At 32.6% G+C, this 19,195-nt stretch overlaps 1 protein-coding gene across 1 annotated transcript; it reads right to left on the reverse strand.

Moving 5' to 3' along the window:
* Positions 1 to 7,246: 7,246 nt before the first annotated feature.
* Positions 7,247 to 18,459, reverse strand: LOC119631544 (transcription factor Sox-21-B). The gene is made up of 3 exons (XM_038023857.1): positions 18,407 to 18,459; positions 8,664 to 8,985; positions 7,247 to 7,942 (listed from the first exon to the last, which is right to left on the reverse strand). The coding sequence occupies exons 2-3, from the start codon at positions 8,957 to 8,959 to the stop codon at positions 7,405 to 7,407; spliced, it is 834 nt and encodes a 277-aa protein (XP_037879785.1). The 5' UTR covers positions 8,960 to 8,985; positions 18,407 to 18,459; the 3' UTR covers positions 7,247 to 7,404.
* Positions 18,460 to 19,195: the final 736 nt, after the last annotated feature.

Consider the following 19,195-nt stretch of genomic DNA (forward strand, 5'->3'; position numbering starts at 1 on the left):
TAAATGCGCATGTATACATATATACATACATATATATATATATATTTTTTTTTGCCTGAATAGGAAAAAAATGTGGTGGGGGCTGATATGCAAACACTTTATTAATGGAATTAGAGTTTTGTCAACAATAAAAGTTAATAGAGGCTTTTCTTGTCGCGGAATTTAAATTTGTAATTAAAATAAAAAAAAAAAAAAAAAAAAAAGCTAAATTAGCAAGAGAAAGAGTCTGCACAAAACCACAAATTAGCGTTTATAGAAAATGCTGATTATGTTTTTGTTGAAAGTAACGCATTTGGACGCAACGCCGTAACTTTTTCGCCTTTTTTTTGCTTTAGTTTGGTTTTTCCATTTATTTATTTTTATTTTTTTTTTAAATTTTTTTTTGTTTTATTTTTACTTTTGTTTTTTTTTTTTTTTTTTTTTAATTTAGAATTATTATACTTTCTTTTACTTTGACGTTTCACTAATATGCGTAGTCAAGCAAGGGTATGCTTATGAATCACTTTAAGCTGTTTAAGCCAATTAAAACGGAAACAAAAGTGAAATCAAACCGAACACAGCCTTCGCTTTGTTCAGATACTCAGCACATATTGTCGTCGTCTTGAAAGGCGCACTCACATACATTCGTTTACTCGCATATATATATATATATATATATATATCTATATATATGTAATAGTATAACCTATGCTGCACACAATGAAAACTGAGCACATACAAACGGCATTTAGAAATTCGTGCGCTTATCTGAAGAGAACACACATCATATCTTTTGCATTTAAAAGCTTTACTGCTACGCGGTTACCGTTCTTGTATCCTTTCACAGTTAGTTATCTGGATGGCACATAACGATGTTATTTTTGTTATTATTGTTGTTGCTGATGCTCTTGTTATGTGTCTTACTTACAATAAACGAAGTTTACAAGTCACTCATTCCGTTTTAATATTTGGCACATTTGCTTTTATATTTCTATATATTGCCTCAACATTTTGCAACACATTATCACTAAATCGACTGCTAAAAGGACTCAAGTGCCTATTTCCTTAAAACTGTTATATATATATATATATATATAGATACTATTATATTATAACATATTATATTAATAGATTGCGTTTTCTATAACAATTTATACATGATGAGGCATTCGAATAAAACAACTTGCTAGCAAAACCGTATTATTGCATTTAATATATTTGTATGTAGGCAATGTTTCGATCGTAACCAAAAGAAAATGTAATTATCATACAGCTTTTACCTCGCAGGGGAGGATGCAGACTAGGATTCAGCTATGGCTATATGCCCGTTTGCCCATCTCTTTTTGGGACTCACTCTCACAATATTCACAAAAATCGATTTAAAAAGTGACGGAGGTATTGGTTGCATTTATCACGACGTTCGAAAAATTTAGCTAAAAAAAAAAAAGAGAAAGTCATAATCATATGAAATGGTCTTAACTGGGGTCAACTAACATGTGGTCAATTAAACATTTTTTCATATTCGCCTGAACTGATTGATACGCAAGTTTGGCTATACGGCAAATATGTATGTATTTGTTTTTTTTTTTTTTTTTTTTTTATTTGGAACGTAGTAAACGTTCATAATGGGATAAAATCTATCTATCATATACAGCGTGCGAATATTGCTTGCAATGGTAATAACATATAAAAAAGTGAAAAATGTGTTTATTTTTTATTTTTTATTTTTTTCTTTGAAAAACTGTCTTTCAACGTAAAAAACACTCTTTCAAGCCGTTAGTAGTATTTCTTGAATACGATGTTATTTCGTGCAAATTCATTGAGCCAAGTAAAAAATGGTGGACGATTTTCATCTTTATCTATCTTAGGTGGGAGTGTACGCCCCAAAGGCAACGCATCTGTACATTCTTTGGCAAAAAATTCAAATCTACTTGTCTGCTTATTCCACATTGCTGTCTATATGAAGAAGATCCCCTGAACAGTTTTACTTACTGATACGCCCGCAATCAATGGAATGTAAATACACAAGTCCAAATCAATATACGCAATAACTTGAAACCAATTGGTTAAAATTTTTAATATTTTCATCTTTATCTTCATTTATTTATACATTTTTTTTTAAGGTTTTATTTATAAAATTTTTAGTGAGCTTAGTATATAATCTAATTGGCTTCTTCGCTTCAATTTACTAGAAGTCAAATTAAAAGTATATACGTATTGTCTTAGTTTTCTACAGAACAAAAAATATGAAGATATAAGAAGTTTTTACTAAATCGGTGACGATTCTCATCTAATAAATATGAGATTTTGCGATGCGTTGTCCATAGGTTAACATTAACATAGGTTTCATTAACAATGTTATTATTAAGAAATGAATTTTGTATTTGGAAATATTCATTATTGAAAATGGCCGCCTGCTGGATGAAATCAAACAAAAATCACATAACCATTGATTGTCTCGTGGATTAAATCGTTTTGCGAATACCCGGTTAATATGGTTTATGTTATTTCTAATTTTCTTTTTACTAAAAACTTACAATTTTCCAGATCGAGTATCAGATATTTCGAATTGCAATTAATTTACTATATATATTCGATATATATATGATAGTAATAAATAAGCGAATATCATTGAAATCAGCCGAGCGATATTGCGTGCCGTGCTTAGTGGCATTGTTTTTCAAGCGTTTTTTTTTTGCTTATTTTTCAACTATTTGTCTCAGCTCAGTTTTAAACTAATCTCAGCCATAAATTTGTAATTGCACAACTATGTGAAAAGTTTAAGAGACCGCTTTTTTTTTTTTTTTTTTTTTTTTTTTTTTTGTTCAATATATTTTTTCGCGTTAAATTTTTTTTTTTTTTTTTTTTTTTTTTAGTTAGTCGCACAAGTGTCGCTGAATGTGTTGATTTTATTTGCATTGTTTGTCAATACTAAAGAAACAAAATGAATACAAAATGTTCATTCATCCCTTTTTAAAATTGCACGCAATGCACAATTTTTGTTCCCTAATTGCTTCTTTATACCGCCGCATGTTCAACAATTTTTCATTTAATTGCTCTTTTGTACTGCGAGTGCTAAAGAATGTACTAAACTTTTTTTTTTTTTTATTTATTTTGTATTTTTATGATTTACGTAGTTGTCAATACGCTGCATGTTTTTATGCTGCTATGTATTTGATTAATTATAGATTTCGGTGCAATTGCAATTTATATGAATATAAAACCGTATGTACGCGCGTATGGCGAAGGGGGCGCAACATAGTACATGATGGTTTTGTTAACCGATTTCTTGCCACATATGCGACAAGGATGAAACATCCATTGCAAATAGTATGTAGATCTCTGACCAAGAGAGTCTGCTGCGGCTGGTCTGCCTTCAAAAATGTGAAGTCAATTTTTTTTGACAAGTACTTTCCCGAATGTAAAGGGAATTTTTTTTTTTTTTATTGACTCCTTACATAAAGGAAGGAAAGTGCGAGAAGAGCCGAAATGTTTGCAGAACCAAAAAAAAAAAAAATAAAAATAAAAATAAAAAAACAACGCCTTTCATCAAAACAATGCGTCTGCTTGCAAAAGTATATCGGAAAAGACAACAAACAGTAAGGAGCTTGAATGACTTTCTATTCACCAACTCTTCCGTTTTTTGGGGTTTATTTAATTCCAAATTTTTAACATTTTTATAGCTGAAAACAGTTACGCATCCAGTGAAGTGAAAAAGTCTTAGCAGCAGATTTACCTAAGTTTTACATAAGTTTTTTTTTTGATTCCTATTGTAAACATATTCTTGTTCCTATTTATCTAATTTTTTAACATGCAGACACTAGTAATAAAAAATTTCATATCTAACTTAAAACTCTAAGCTAAAATATTTACAATTTTAAGATGTTTACTAAGAAAAAGGGAAAAATGGTCAGCTTTTGGTGATACCGGGCACGTTCGTCGATCAATTTAATTAAGGCCAAGTTTATTCTTCTATAGATTTTTCGGACAGAAGGACAGAAGAGCAGACGTTACTTAAATTTCACGTAGGCATCAGTTCGTGAGAGTATCCAAACTTCAAAATTGTCGGATTGAACATGAGAAGAATATTATATAACTCTTCGCTACCCAGGGGCGCAACGCTTCCCTATTCTAGCGCTAGGCCTTGTTACTCAAAAACAAAAATAACGTACTATTAAGCAGCCTTCGTGTATATACCATCACTTCTGATCAAAGTAAGGCCTATCCAAAATTTGGCTCCCTCTCTTTAGATAAAGCAACTGTTTGCACTGTGCCTCAACTGCATGACGCTTGTCGCATCACAACTCTGTTAAGAGGATATATCATATATTTTCCGATAATCAGAAGAAGAAGATACTGACATCTGTCACGTTTTCATACCCTTCTACAATCTGCGAACTGCCTTACGACTGCAGAGAAAAGCAGACATCTTCCGATGATGTCATAGCTGGCAAGAAGGACTGACTGATTATCAGTAATGACTAAATTGATCACTCTGTTTGTATGTTTGTATGTAGTGCGTGTGTATGTATATTCTAGAGCATATCTATCCATTATTTTCCACGCTAAGTATATATGGCGAATTTAATACGCTCCTGTAGCGGATTTCAAAATTATAAGACATTTTAATGATGCTTAGCTACTCAAGTGAGATAAATGAAAGTCTTAAGGCGTTACAATCACTTTGAAATGGTTATTTCGGGAGATGATGGAATTTGGATTTTTATTTTAAGTAAGATCTACTAGACTCTTTTAACATATTTTGTGTAAGTAACATTCTTAGGGGATGATTTTTTTTTTTTATAATTAAATTTTTGTTTTTTTTTTTTTTATCCAGATGGCCGTATACTAGATCTTCGATCTTTTTCTGTAAGACGTAGAAGTATTTACTCGTGAATAATTTGAGATTTAGAATCGATTGTACTCATGTTTTTCGGTTCGCTAATGCATCCACTTTCGTAATACTCAAAATGTAAAAGTTCGTCATAAAACCCCATAACAATATTCGATTTGAAAAAACTAAGACAACTTTGAGCATTAAAGTGACATTTCAGTGTATATCCGTCAATTATTCACGAATTTTAAGAGTTGTCAGCTCAGTAGCTCTCAGTAAACCTTTAGAAAAGATCCCCCAAAATTTTATCGAAAGTTTCTTTTTCTTTTGCTTCTTCCTCTTCTCCTTCTAGAATATTCAGCGAGTCAATAATAGATGAACCGCTTCACTAATACGACCAGAATTAATGGATAGGATTTCTTTAAGGTGATGATTACTCAAAATTCGTTCTAAGAATTTTCATTTATTTACCTCACTTTACAGCTTTATTTACTATTTTACTGTACTATATTATACTATATACAGTTACGAAGTCGTCAACTTTGTCCTGTGTAATCGCAAAAAATTCGGTTAGATTCTTGTCTTTATTATTTCCTTTTTTCTATTTATTGTATACATTCTTAGTCGTACAGATAAGACAAGTTGAAATACTTCGGAACACGGCGATGGTCGTTTCGAACCCCTAACCAATCTTAAATTGTTTCTTAAACGTCCGTACAAGGCATATTTAGCCATCTTCCAGTCTTCGATTCGACATTGTATACATATATGCATGTAAATGCAAATTTTAATCTCAGGTCATAGATAGTGCAATAAAAAAAAAAAAAAAAATGCTGATAGATATGCGTATTAGTCCGGGCAAACTTTTTCATGATATATCATAACTTTGATGTGAAAATTTATTCCATCAAAGTTTTAATTCGAATATCAGACAATTGATAATAGAAGCGGCTTCCGTAGAAAAGCATTAGTCGCTCGCTTAGCAGTCTCTACTCAATCTCATATGAGAGTAGAGTTTCTCCTAAACTTTTTTCGTATGGCTTTTAAAGAGTTTCTCGTTTACATTCACATTGTTAATCGTAAAGTTGATCGTAATTCCGCAGTTGAGTGCTCACACAAGTGGGCGTTGTAATTGAATTTTCTACGCATAAACGCCTATGTTTATGTTACGAGATGACATTGTCGCGTGTATAACAAGTTTATTTATTCCGTTCGTGGGTTAGTGCTTAAGCAAGCGAGGAAAAACCCATTGCTATATAACTAAATAGTGAACGCATCAAAACACACAATTTCATCCCCTTTAACGAAATATTATTTTTTTTTTTTTTTTGTGTGCATAAAAAAGAAAAAAGAGTGTGACAGTAAACTTATTTTTCTTGTATAAGTTTTCTCCCTCAAACCGAATTACAGGGGAGTTTACAAGTGTCATAATTAATTTGAATTTTGTCTTAAATAAAATCATAACTTAATCCCATTCACACATACATATGTACTTTTCGAAAATGAATTGTGAATAAATTATCAAGACACGTAAAACGATAACAATTATTGCACTCAGAAAATAACTTACACTGAACGAATCCAGGAAAGACGTGTGGTCTCGACCTTCACCTTTCTTATTTTATTACAGCTATTGGATCAAATATATACATATCAAAGTACAATTACATAAATTTTTTAATTTTTGAAATGTAGACAAACATATATAATTTTTATTTATGGAATTTTGTTTTTTTTTTTTGTAATTTTTTCAGCTTTTACTCACCACCTTAAGAGGCAAAATATGGTATGATTTTCATTTACTTTTTAAAAGAATTACGCAAAGATCTCGCGCTTTTCAATATTCAAAATCTTAAACAACTTGACATCCTATTGACTTGACATATGCAAGTTGACAACATTAGAAAAATTTAAATTAGCAATCATGGCCAGATTGCAAACTTCCAAAGTTGCTCCAGTCACTTTCTTATCTCTAAGAAATTTTCATCGCATTCTTTTAGAATAGTAGGAAAGTTGTGCGCTAAGAATTTCAAAGTTTTTATATATATTCTGTGTATTTCAGAAGGGCTTTCTTAAATTCTTACCCTCGGAGGTTTTTATTTCATGATACGAATTCTTTAACCCAGAAATGAGATTCTACGACATCGATATATTAAATGGGTGCAATGCAATGTGCAAAAAGAAAACTGAAGAAGTAGTTCATCTTAGTTTATAAGGTTCGCATGATAACAAATTAAATGTTAATCTTCTCTTTGAGTTGGGATTGCATTTGATTTCCATTTGAGTTTTGATACTCAATGGGTTACCGTAGTTGGCTCTTTACTGTATATTGACTTTTATGAGTCAATCTGAATATGTATACATCTATGTATATATACACACATATATATATATATATATATATGTTAATTGTGGTGAATATTGCACGTTCGATCGGAACCGAACTTATATCTATTATATAGTTATGTGTAACAAAAGAAAAAAAAAAAAATAAAATGATTTTATACTGGCATTCCGACAATTAACTATAGATCAGGAATTCTGATTTACTAAACGGCAGGCTCTCCGTTTCCATATCGTAGAGGAGTGGGTCAAATTATATTTGGCGGTACCTGGGCAGGCATTGTTAAGATAGGCGATGTTTTTGTTGATTTTATACAACCGTATGATGATATACCTGTACCGTTACTGCTTGGTGGAGAAGGCGGTGCTTCGGGACTGATTAGAGGTGTGCAGCCAAAATAGCGCCAAGGATGATATAAGCTGCCCGTATACATAGCTTGAAGACGAGCTTGAAGATCTAAGGCAAATGTCGGATCCAAAGGATAATGGGATAGTGTCGGTGGAAAAGCACTGGGCACTCTTGTTGACATATTTAGTGATAGCTCTACTGGTGAATTAAAACTGTATTTTTGAGCATTTAAAGTAGGCGAAGCTTGAGAATTTCCTGGATATAAACCGTTTTGCTGGTTGCGTTGTTGATGAATTTGTGCACACCCGGAGTTCAATTGTGAAGACTTATGGCTCTGGTTGCAATTTTGATTCGCAGGCACAGGTGATTTGTTTAACGTTTTTGGCTTTCGTCGCGGTCTATATTTATAATCAGGATGCTCTTTCATATGTAAAGCTCTGCAAAATAATTCATAAAGGCACACATTAATGGAATACTACTATGATTCGTTGTTTTACTAAAACGAAATCAAGTTCGCTTCGACACAAAAATTTTGGATCAGAGTACCTATGAATGAAATATCTCTGAACTACTGTCTCAGACAAATGCATGTTTCTTATATCCACCACTGTAACACAGGAGTACACTACTATACACACAAACCTCTTCGGACACCTGTGGACATATATACATACCATCAAGCAGAATTGCGATAATTGGTTTAAAAAAACTGTAATTTTTCGTGTATTCCATCTTTGAGCCCAATATATAAAGTTCTAAAATAGTCATCTCTTTCCTTATACAAGATCTAACAAGTGAAAAATTGTGCGCCGTATCTGAAAGCGAAAATCTTACTAGCTTTTCACTATTACTTAGTACAAGTCTGTATGAGATAATAATCAGATGTATGGATAATATTTAGTAGAAGTTGCGAGCGTCCCCTTCATGCACCCAACATAAAGAGGGAATAATGATTTTCAATAGTTTATCTAAAGCGGATGGCATCTATAGATCGTTGTGGGTATAGGTTTTGGATATAGGTTTTTCAGACGTTCTAATCCGCGCCTGATTCATGTCAACAATATAAAGTCATTAAATAGGTAAGTGATATCTAATTTTTTTTGTTTAATTATCATTGCACTTTCGAAGCGCATATGCTTATTAACTTTTTAAACTTACCTTAAGCGTTTTGCTTCGTCGATAAATGGACGTTTTTGTTCTTCGGTTAGTAGCTTCCATTCAGCTCCTAAACGTTTCGATATCTCTGAATTATGCATTTTCGGATTTTCCTGCGCCATTTTACGTCGTTGTCCTCGCGACCATACCATAAACGCGTTCATTGGTCTTTTTATATGATCGCATTGCGGATGCGTTTGATGATTATTGAATTCAGCGGATTGAGTGGACGTTAATAAAATATTTGAATTATTGTTGGCAGCAGTAGATAAGTTTGAATGTTTCATTGCAGAAGACATATTAGAGCTTGCGATTTTCTAAACAACTAAACAAACTCTCTTTTAATGAATGCTTTTTTTCATTTCATATTGCGTACATAATACGAGATATTATATAATCTGTTAACACATATTTGTAAAAGGGAAATAATTAAAATTATAAACAAATCCTGCAAACACCTGCAATCGATAATAGGCAAAAAAAAAAAAAAAAAAAGGTTCCATAAGGCAAAAGTTACATACTAACTGGAAAAATTTGTGCATATTTTTTACGGCAATTTGTCAATTAGAAGGCAAAAAAGAAATAAATAAACTTTCAATTCTATTCACGCTTCTCACGTTACGTATCTTTTATGGCTTTGGTTTTATTCAAACTTATTGCTCGGGTTTCGGAATTTTATTTTTTTCCTACACATGTAAGAGGCCTTCCAGGGGTAATGCCTAAAAAGCATGTATTTTTTGTCAATTTGTGAGATGGAACGAAAGTAATTACAAGAGTAATTACATACCTATATATATATTTAAGTATAAAAAAAGTTTAGAGAAGAACGTATAGAATGTAAAAAATGTTGACTTGAAAAAAAGTACAATTTTAATATTTTAAATTAAATTTGCCGAAAATCCTTCTACGCACCACTCTTTGAGATGTTATTTGAAAGACATAATAAAAAGTTCGCATGATAAGAAAGAAAATTGTCAAAGTTGTTTTACAGGCAGTTTTGTAATCTTTTGTCATCTTCAAAAGACAAAAAACCTTTCAAGTTGTCAAATACATTGCAAGCGTATTCTCTGATTATAACCTAATCCTATTTTTTACTCTTTACTTAGTTAGCAATGTCGACGCCATAAAAATGTCCTCTCATATTCAAATATCCTTCGCCAGTTTCTTCGCTCCAAGATTTTATTTTAAAACGTCCCGCTTTTATGTTTTACGTGTTTCGAAATGACAGAAAAAATAATAATAGCCCGGGCGGCAGGTTGCACGCATAAGATACACTATTTGCGACGATTCAAAGCGCCTCTTTCTCGCTCACTAATTATCCTATGACGAATAATATGACATTAATGATAGTGCGTCCTTGCGTACATATTTATATCAAGACTTGCACTTGTGGATACTTTAGGTAATTCCCTCCAAGCAGAGACCTGAAAATCATATTTGTTCTGTAACTTTTCCAACAATCAAAACCGAGTCACTCTATAGGCCCAGCCAATTTTACTTACTAATGTTTAGAGGGCTTTCTTATCTAAATTCAGTGAGCATAGTGCTTTCCTAGAAATTCGCTTTCAAAGAAATCTGGCTTAAACTTGACTTTCAACTGTCGGAACTTTTTCCAACAGCTTTCACGTTTCCAGAAATGATAGATTAAATCGAACTAGAGAGATTCCGTTACAGTAATCCTTCCGTTGTACTTATTCGAAATGTTAACTGTTCCTGATATTGAACTCACTCTTGCTCGACTAAAAATTGATAATCAAAAATTTACTTTTATCTTGTTCTTACATTCCCTAATATATTGATGTTTCCGTCCATAATAAATTTGATATTTTAATTCGCGATGTTCTTAATACTTTAAGTGCTACTACTTTTGTCATAGTGTTGGGGACTATTTAACTTACCGCAAGTCTCGTGGTATCCTAGTGATAACTGAGGTTATGGGGCCACTATTACGGTATCTGATAGAGTTAATGTGTTTATCAATGGACTACATTTAATCCGAATCACATTCCGCATTATAATCAGAGCCTAGTGGATCTTAAGTTTGAAAATTGCCCTGAAATGGTTGCAAATCGGTGCCCACTTTTTAGTTTAGTTACCTAAGGGCTCATATCACTCAGCATTGTGTTATGTTATTCCCTTTACAAGCAAGATGGCCCATTGAACCACATCTCACTTATTGACCAAATATTAAGCTTGGCTTGTTCACTGAAAACATAGAGACGCCTAACGCCCTCGCTTATTCTTATCTATTTCCAAATCTGTTCCGATCAGGCAACTCCCTCTTTGAAACGCTTGCCCACCGTGTTTCAAGAATGCACTTAAATACTATAACAATAAAGGGAATAAAGTTGAAAATGAGATGTGGCTCTGGGCAGGACTATTTTAATTACTCTATTCCTAGATATAGAGTTAGTTAGAGTTAGTTTTACCTCAACCACCAAATTTATTGCGTATACCTCTAGAAGATAAAATCTTCACATCTTATTAATCCAAAATATATTTAGAAATATTGAAACTCTAAAGGAGAAGTTTCCACATTTCCTTCCTTTATTGCGGCCTCTTAACAATTTAACTGTGTATGATGAGTATATGCACCCTGATCATTGTTGGATTTGCTCATAAAATATTATCATTACAACCTAATTTGATTACTTCGTATATCCTGTGTTTGGCTTATATATCGCTAAACAGGTTGACGCAACTAACTGGTTAATGCCTCCGGCTCCTTTGATTTATCATCAAATTTCGAAACTTTTCACCGAATAATTTCAACGTAGTTTTACTGCCATGTTTTACTACCTGAGTTAATTGAATTACTGAACATGACAGTTACGCGTCAGGTCATGATCGCGTCCCGTCACATGTACCTAAATCGTGCGCTGAGGAACTATACGATATGATATTAAATGTAGTTAGTTTTTCTCTGAATATTGGGAAGTTTTGGTTGGGGTTGAAGGGTAGTTTTCTCACTTCACTGCCCAACGACATCTCGTTGAGAACTACACAGGCATTGGCTAGTGAAAGATTTCATGCATATAACTACGAGCTTTTCAAACTTCAAACTTTTTAGCAAGAATCTTCGCAAGAATTTTTATGTTATCTCGAACTAGGGTTTTCTCATAACTGCCAAATCAACTTTTCTTAACGAATATATCTCGTCTATGTCGTGCCTAAAGTAAGCTTTAGCCTTTAATGTTTCGTACTATGAACCAATTACACTTAATATGTTTACTACTATCGGTCGCTAAGCTTTGACATGCTATAGCACTCTATAGCTACTTAGCTTCGATGCACACTTGCTGCGAACGTGGCTCTTTCTCTACTAGGTGTGTATATGCTTGTATGTATGTAATACGCAAAAGGAAGCTTCAGACACCCGATCAAGTATCTTAATTAGCGTGAAATTCTGAATCGATTAACCCATGTCTGTCCCTCTGAGGGGTGTTTGTGTTCAGCACTCTCCTGGTCGCATAAGTAAAGACATTGACTGTAAATTTCGTAGAGAATTTAGGGGTTTTTTGCACGCAGGTTGGTATTGAAAACGAGTTAAATTGGTCAAAAGCAGAAGCCCGCAGTGGAGTGTAAACCGAATGCAGCTTCGTTTTCCTTAACAAAAATTTGTGGATTTTTTTCCGTTCCCCTTAAACTGCCAGCAGTTGGAAGGCTGAAATTTTCCACATTTACTTTATAAAACACTCTACCCTTTATGTGCAAAAATTGAAAAAAAAATCGTCCATCTCCATATAAAGTTACAAGTAATTCAATTTTATTTTCTTCACTTTCTTCACTGAAGTGTTTTGCGTATATGTCATAAGGCAAACAAGACATAAGATTTAAAACTATCTTTTACGTTCCTCAAATGAAGATATATTATCTGCCTAAAAATGGGTTAATACGCCAACGAATATGATAGACACCGTGATCTAGTGGATTAATTTTTTATTAATAATATCAGCGATATGGATATCAAATAAAAGAACTTGAAGAGTAGAAGGCGATAAGGTAAGTGCGTTAATTCTAAATTAATTTTTGGTAGATGTCACGACATGCTGCATAAATTTTCTCTTAAAAATACCGTTAAAAGGGGTTTGCTAAGCTAACCCTCGAATGGGTGAAAGGCCAAGTGCGGCAATTCGTTATTAATTATGGTGGACGTCATACGCTTTGGTGAGATAAGAGATGAAAAATAAATTTTATCTCATTCACTTTTTTATGACGAGAAATAGAAGCATGGGGCGTCAAAACTTTTATCGGTGATGGAGATGCGAGCTTTTAACTTTCTTACCTGTTCTTTTTGTTCTCTTACTCTTGTCGATTTTCTTTGTTTTTATTCATTAATTATTTTTCACATTTCACAAAAGTTCGGTCCCAATGTTTAGTGTAAGATTCATTTTTTTTTTTTTTTTTTTTTTTATTATTATCCCTTGTAAATAATTAAATAAAAAAGTGTTGCCATTTTCGCAAAATATTTTCGTCAAGTATTGCTTGCATATTTGTACCGAATTACATGTAATATAGAATGTAATTAAGAAAATGTATTTAAGAATAATTGGGGCGCAGGCGGGTGTAGCGCTGTTGATTGTATTATTATTTATTTCCGAATTCGTTCAATTTTCTTTTCAATGCGTCGGTTCAATTTGCCAAGAAAAAGTGCTAAACTAGTAAGTTATCCAAATCACTTACTCGGTAAACTCGATTCGTTAAGAACACTTTCGTAGACTAGTACAATATCCTTGTCTACTACTTTGATTTCTGTGTCTTATTGATGCGTGAACACTATCGTAGAAACGCGTCAATACGGATCTTTCACGAGATTTTCCATTATTACGCTTAAAGATTGCAAATCGGGGATAACCCCGATATAAACTGTTAATGGCTGAGCGGAAACCCCTTACAACGGGTTATTGATAATTTTTAAAAGTTAATGAAACCTTGTAACTAATAATTAGCAGACTTTAGTTATTCCTTAGGTCACCTCAAACGAAGAAAATAAAAATATGGCACTTTTTCGGAAGACGCTGTGTTTATGTTGTGAGAGGTGGGTATTTCAACGGCTTTCGATTCATAATCAGAATGAAATAATTAATACATCCCCTTTTTCGATCATAATTAAGAATGAAGTATATACATATTCAGGAGCGCCTATCAAAAACTCTAGATAATTTTGATTGCTTGCTTATGAGTCGCAGTGATTTTAGTGGCGTTCCTTTTGCTACTTCTCAAGCAATGAGAAAATCTGAGTTTTGTGTGTTGATAAAAGATTACCTTTTTTTAAGAAGTGATACCGATCAAAGAAGCTATTGCGACTTCTATCCGCCGGGGACAAAAACTTTTTCAATGGTTTGGTTGATTGGATGCGATCGACAGAGTTAACCGCAACGGATGTCCACCAAAAATTTTAATTACAATCGAAAACATTAGAAAAATATTGAAAATTATTTTCGATTATGGAAAGGCAGACTTACAACACATAACTGACATCGTGAAATTATCAAAAGACAGTGTACTCACTATTTTGCACAAGAATTTGATCATGAGGAAATTCTTTTCGAAATGGATACGTGTATCCATCATTAAACAAATTGCATGAATTGCTGCCGCATCCTATTCCCAACATCTGGCCCCCAACGACTATTTGGAAATCTGAAGTGAATGAGTCAAATGTTGCGCTCGCTGAAGTGTACATTGAAAAAATAATTTCATAAATAAGCCACAGAAATGTTTGAAAAGCGTTGGACTGATAGTAGGTTATTGTGTTGATGAAAAAAAGCCCATTTGCATTTAGTCTTGCCAGATCGAAATAGCTTTCGCAGCATATACTTTCCGTAACGTGGCTAATGTCTTTTCATAGAGGTCCGACTTGTCTAAATCCTCCTCTTACTCATAGCGTATCTCACATTACAATGGCATTTAGAAATTAATGAAATTTTTTTATTACTATTATCTTCGAATGATAAACACGTTGATCGTGGCCTCATTGTCAGCGTCGGGGACACGTTTAACTAAATCAACAAAAAAAACATTTATCGCATTTCATTAAGCCACCAGGTTAGAGTTCTATAGGAAATGCAAAAATGCCTACAAAAATGCATTTTTTGGTACGCAATTTATTTTCAACAACCAGTTCCACGTCCTAGCTATTATTGCAGCATGCCATTTCTAGGCAAACTACAGGCAACATTTGATTTGACATAAAAAACTTGGGATCGGTTTTAAAATAAACATTGATTAGCATCCGAAACTTTTCATAAAACTAACATTACAAATTTGTTAATTATTGTTGTTGGCGGCCAACGTTTTACTGAGTAGTCAGACAATTGGCAGTTAATCACTTTTAAACCGATCATAGTTTTTTTAAAAAAATTATGGTATAATTTCAGTTTATAATGGGTTTGAAAACTTTGCTCATTTCATCGCCATGTTTAATAGGATGTTGAGATGCCGCCCTTATTGGAACTTTTCGGTACATTTCTTTAATATTATTTAATGTTTAAACTAACTAGAAGATTATTTGGTAACCGCTATAAATGGAAATACATACATTTCTCAGAGGCGTAAGAAGGACAAGAAGTCACATCTGCCAGAGCAGCTGTTACGAATACGCAAAAACTTGATATAGTTGATCATAGTGACCACACTTCGGTCAATTTTCGAATCAAAACGAAGTTTAAGGTGAATAGTTTATTTAGATATGACATAGGCAGGCAAAGCGAGCGTATTGAGGAGAGTTGATTTGATAAAATTTAAAAAATCCGATAGTGTAATCAAACTGTAGATAGCACGAAGTAATACCGATGAGTCAATCCTACCGTTTCATAACCAAGGATATATTTACATTTCTCAAGTGACGGTAAGAGTAACGAAAGCAATTGACTTGCATAAGGACGCAAAGAACCCAGCGAGTTCCAATCTAAATACGTAAGGACAACGGACAGAAATTGCTTTTGAACGGCTTCTATTGAATCCATAAATCACCAGTACGATGAAGATCGCACAACGCAGGCATATTCAAATATTCGCCTACAAGTGTATTAGGTAGACTTGTTGTAATGTATGTGAATCGATCATCGTTTCATAAAACTTAGCGCCTATCTATCTTTATTTAACTAGAGCTCAATATATATATATATATATATATCAACATGTAGTCTTTGATCGAATAAAATCTCTAAGTTAATGAACGAATCCATAACTATAAATATGGATTGAAAATAAATGAAATAGAAATTTATCAATCTCACATATTATATAACAGCAGGGAAGAAAGTTAAATTCGGTCAGGGCCGAATCTTTTATACCCATCGCCGTTATCCTAAAAAAGATGAAACAAGTAAAAGAATATGGAGGGGGCGTAGCTGATTTCTTCTATTTTCAAAACAAAAATTTTTTTGTAGTATAAACATATGGGCGTGTCCTTTGAAAAGTTTAGGTCAATTCTAAATTCTTTTGCAAATTTGTTGGCGATATTTTCATTTTCGCTTACGTTGGGAGATACTACACATTGGCGCAAATAAACCGATGGACAGACATGCCGAGCGGACATGTTTAGGTGTATTTCAAATTTGAAACTGGCCAACAATTTATATACTTTCTAGAATTTTTAAAGCTTGTTTCCGCGCCTTATAAAGGTATTGAAAAAACAATTCAAATTTGATACACTACTATATAGGAGAGGCGTGATCAATTTTTTCCATTTTTGTGCACGAATCTAACAGCATCGTCCATAGAATATGCGTTTAATTTTTTGTAGATATATTTGCGGACAGGAGACTATTTACAATAGGCATCACACAAAGGGACAGACGGACATGCTTAAATCGATTTAGAATTTGATGTTGATCAAGAATATATATGCGTGTGAGGTATCTGATGCTTCCTTCAGAGACAGAAGGAAGAAGGAAGAAAGGTTTTGACAGAATGAATATACGCCCCGTGATGTGTAGAAAAAGTCGTGCTTATCATTAACAAAAATTCTGTTCTGTTCTGTTCAATTGCGCGCAACCCGTATTTGTCCAAAAAAAAAAAACCCATTAAAATGATATTTTGTAATAAACGTTCAGAACCCTTTATATGCCAACTTTTTTTCACAATAACTCTTAGTCATGTTACCGAACTCTCGTATTTGCTTTTAGATTTCATCTTGAATAAAAATTTCGAAAGGAGAAAAAAGAATTTTACTAAAATTGTCTTCGTCTTCTTCGGTTTTGTATGCGAAATCGCTGGAACCTTGGCTGCAAAAATAACTGAAATTATTAGAAACGAAGTACATAGCGTTTCATCATGAACATGAATGTGCTTTAAGCTCGAATATAAACGGGGAACATGGACGAAATGCATAACTATGGCATAACTATGGAAGAAGATAATGTGATATGTGAGAAGATATCTTACGATGACGATTGCGATTGCATTGCAATTCGCTTCATTGCGAGAAAATCAATTTTCTGCATCATTTTGCAAAACGATGCAAGAATGTCACCGATCAAGCAACGTTTCCATCGGATATGGCTATTTTCTAAAAATCAAAATTTTGCCTTTGTAAAATAATAGATTCACTTGGCGCTATCAGAGTAAAAATTCGTAGAATTCATTTACAGCTATTTTCGCAAGCATCTATTAAAGATGATCCGATCCGTTGGCATCAATCTATTGCCTCAAGTGAAGTCTTATTCGGCGAATAAGAAAGAGTGCAAACATTATAGAACGATAAAAAAAGAATATTTTTTTTTTATTTTGTCCTTTAACAATGCGTTTCGCGAGTAGATTTTCGTACATATAATCTCTTTAAAGTTGAAATTTTAAAATAGAATTTGAAGCAAAATTTTGGGAGTAAAAACACAAAATATTGCAACAATCAGCATTTGAAGTGAAAATGTAAAATATTTTATCGATTTGAATTTATAGATTATATTCACGATCCGATTACTTTGCTTAGTTTAATTTGAACTTTAACTGTTAGTTTGCGAGCAGTAGATTTTTGTGATTACAAATGAACGTAATGCGGAGATATTTGTATTGGAAAGCCGGAGACCATTCTTCAATTTTATTTTCACGATTGAATTCAATAACCCTATGACATTAATCAATGGATCATTAAGAAGTCGTTACATATATTTCGTCTTTTATTTATTTTAATTAGGGCGTACTCGATTTTGAAACACACCATACAATCGTTTACAATCGTCAGAGCATGGAACAATGAAATAATATATTGTAATGACATATAATACTGTTCTTATCTCTGACAGATTGGAAAATTGATATCAAATCGAGTCAATTTATGATCTTTTGCTTCTTGAAAATTGATGTTAATATAATGTTCTGTGTGTCGAAAATTTTTATAAATTGAAAATATTACGGTTTCATAATGCAATTGATGTCTTAAACGAAATTGTTAAGTGACATAACGTTAAATTGGTCCACAAGGATTTACGAATATACCCCATCTTGGCCGATGATTAACAAAATTGTAAATTTTACCTCTTCAAGTAGAAGTAAAAAACTGAATAAAAAAAAAAAAAAAAAAAAAAAAAAACGATATTTGTTGCTTATAAACGTAAGCATCAACGCAACGCAAAATAAGAAATAGAATATTTCTTGGATTGCATGCAACGACTACGAGTCATTCAAATGCGAATCAAATTAAAAATTAAAAAATCAAAAAAAAAAACCAAAAAGAAAAGAAAGAGGGAAAGGAAAAGGAAAAGTCAAATGCAATATATCGAGAACTGCATTAAATTGATCACCTGGTTTATTGCTTAGAGGTTATTCGACTAAATATGCTAATGTTAATGCCGTAAACAAATCCAACTTAAATTTATCTCTTAACGAATAATTTCATTTGATGAGCATATTTATTATTTTTCAAATTGTTTTTGTTATTATTATTGTTGTTGTTGCTTTTTTTTTTTTTTTTTTTTTTTTTTTGGACTGAGTTTATTTATTATTATATATGTTATGCATTACTCCTTTAAGGACCGATATGTACGTTCGTTCATTGTTAACAGTTTCGCTTTTTTTTTAATTCATCCTCTTCGAAATTTCAAACTTTTTTATATTATATGTACAGTAATGGACATTCGTATAACAACAGGCAATTTATCTCTCATCATCAAGTCTCAAGTTATAGTAAAAAAATGTTTTTTCAATTAAATGTTTTATGTTGCATATCGGTTTGTGCTTTGCTGCATTATCTAACCAACGAAAGAAAAAATCCGGAATTTCGAAAATATCGAAAGGTATATATATATATATATATATATGTGTTCTTATAGTAGTTACATTAGAGACAAAAAAATTGCTTTCCACTTGTAATCTTTACTAAAGAAAAACAAAAAAAAAAAATAATAAAAATATATATATTGGACTTATGCTATACAACATTTTGATTTTAATGGAATTTCCCTTTTTTTTTTTTTTTGTTTTTTAACTCGTGTTTCGATTGTTTTTTTTTTTTGTTTTTCATTTTACGGCAAAAAGTAAGAAGAATGATGCCCGTCAGACATTGAGACCGTTACTGCTCACTATCCCAAAAT

The sequence above is a fragment of the Glossina fuscipes genome, unplaced genomic scaffold (assembly GCF_014805625.2).
Source record: "Glossina fuscipes isolate IAEA_lab_2018 unplaced genomic scaffold, Yale_Gfus_2 1, whole genome shotgun sequence".
Classification (NCBI taxonomy): domain Eukaryota; kingdom Metazoa; phylum Arthropoda; class Insecta; order Diptera; family Glossinidae; genus Glossina; species Glossina fuscipes.

Excerpts from the sequence above, each read along its gene's own strand:
- LOC119631544 (XM_038023857.1), bottom strand. The coding sequence starts at position 8,959 with ATGTCTTCTGCAATGAAACATTCAAACTTATCTACTGCTGCCAACAAT. Across the intron at positions 7,943-8,663 it reads GACGAAGCAAAACGCTTAAG|AGCTTTACATATGAAAGAGC; the intron begins GTAAGTTTAAAA and ends ATTATTTTGCAG.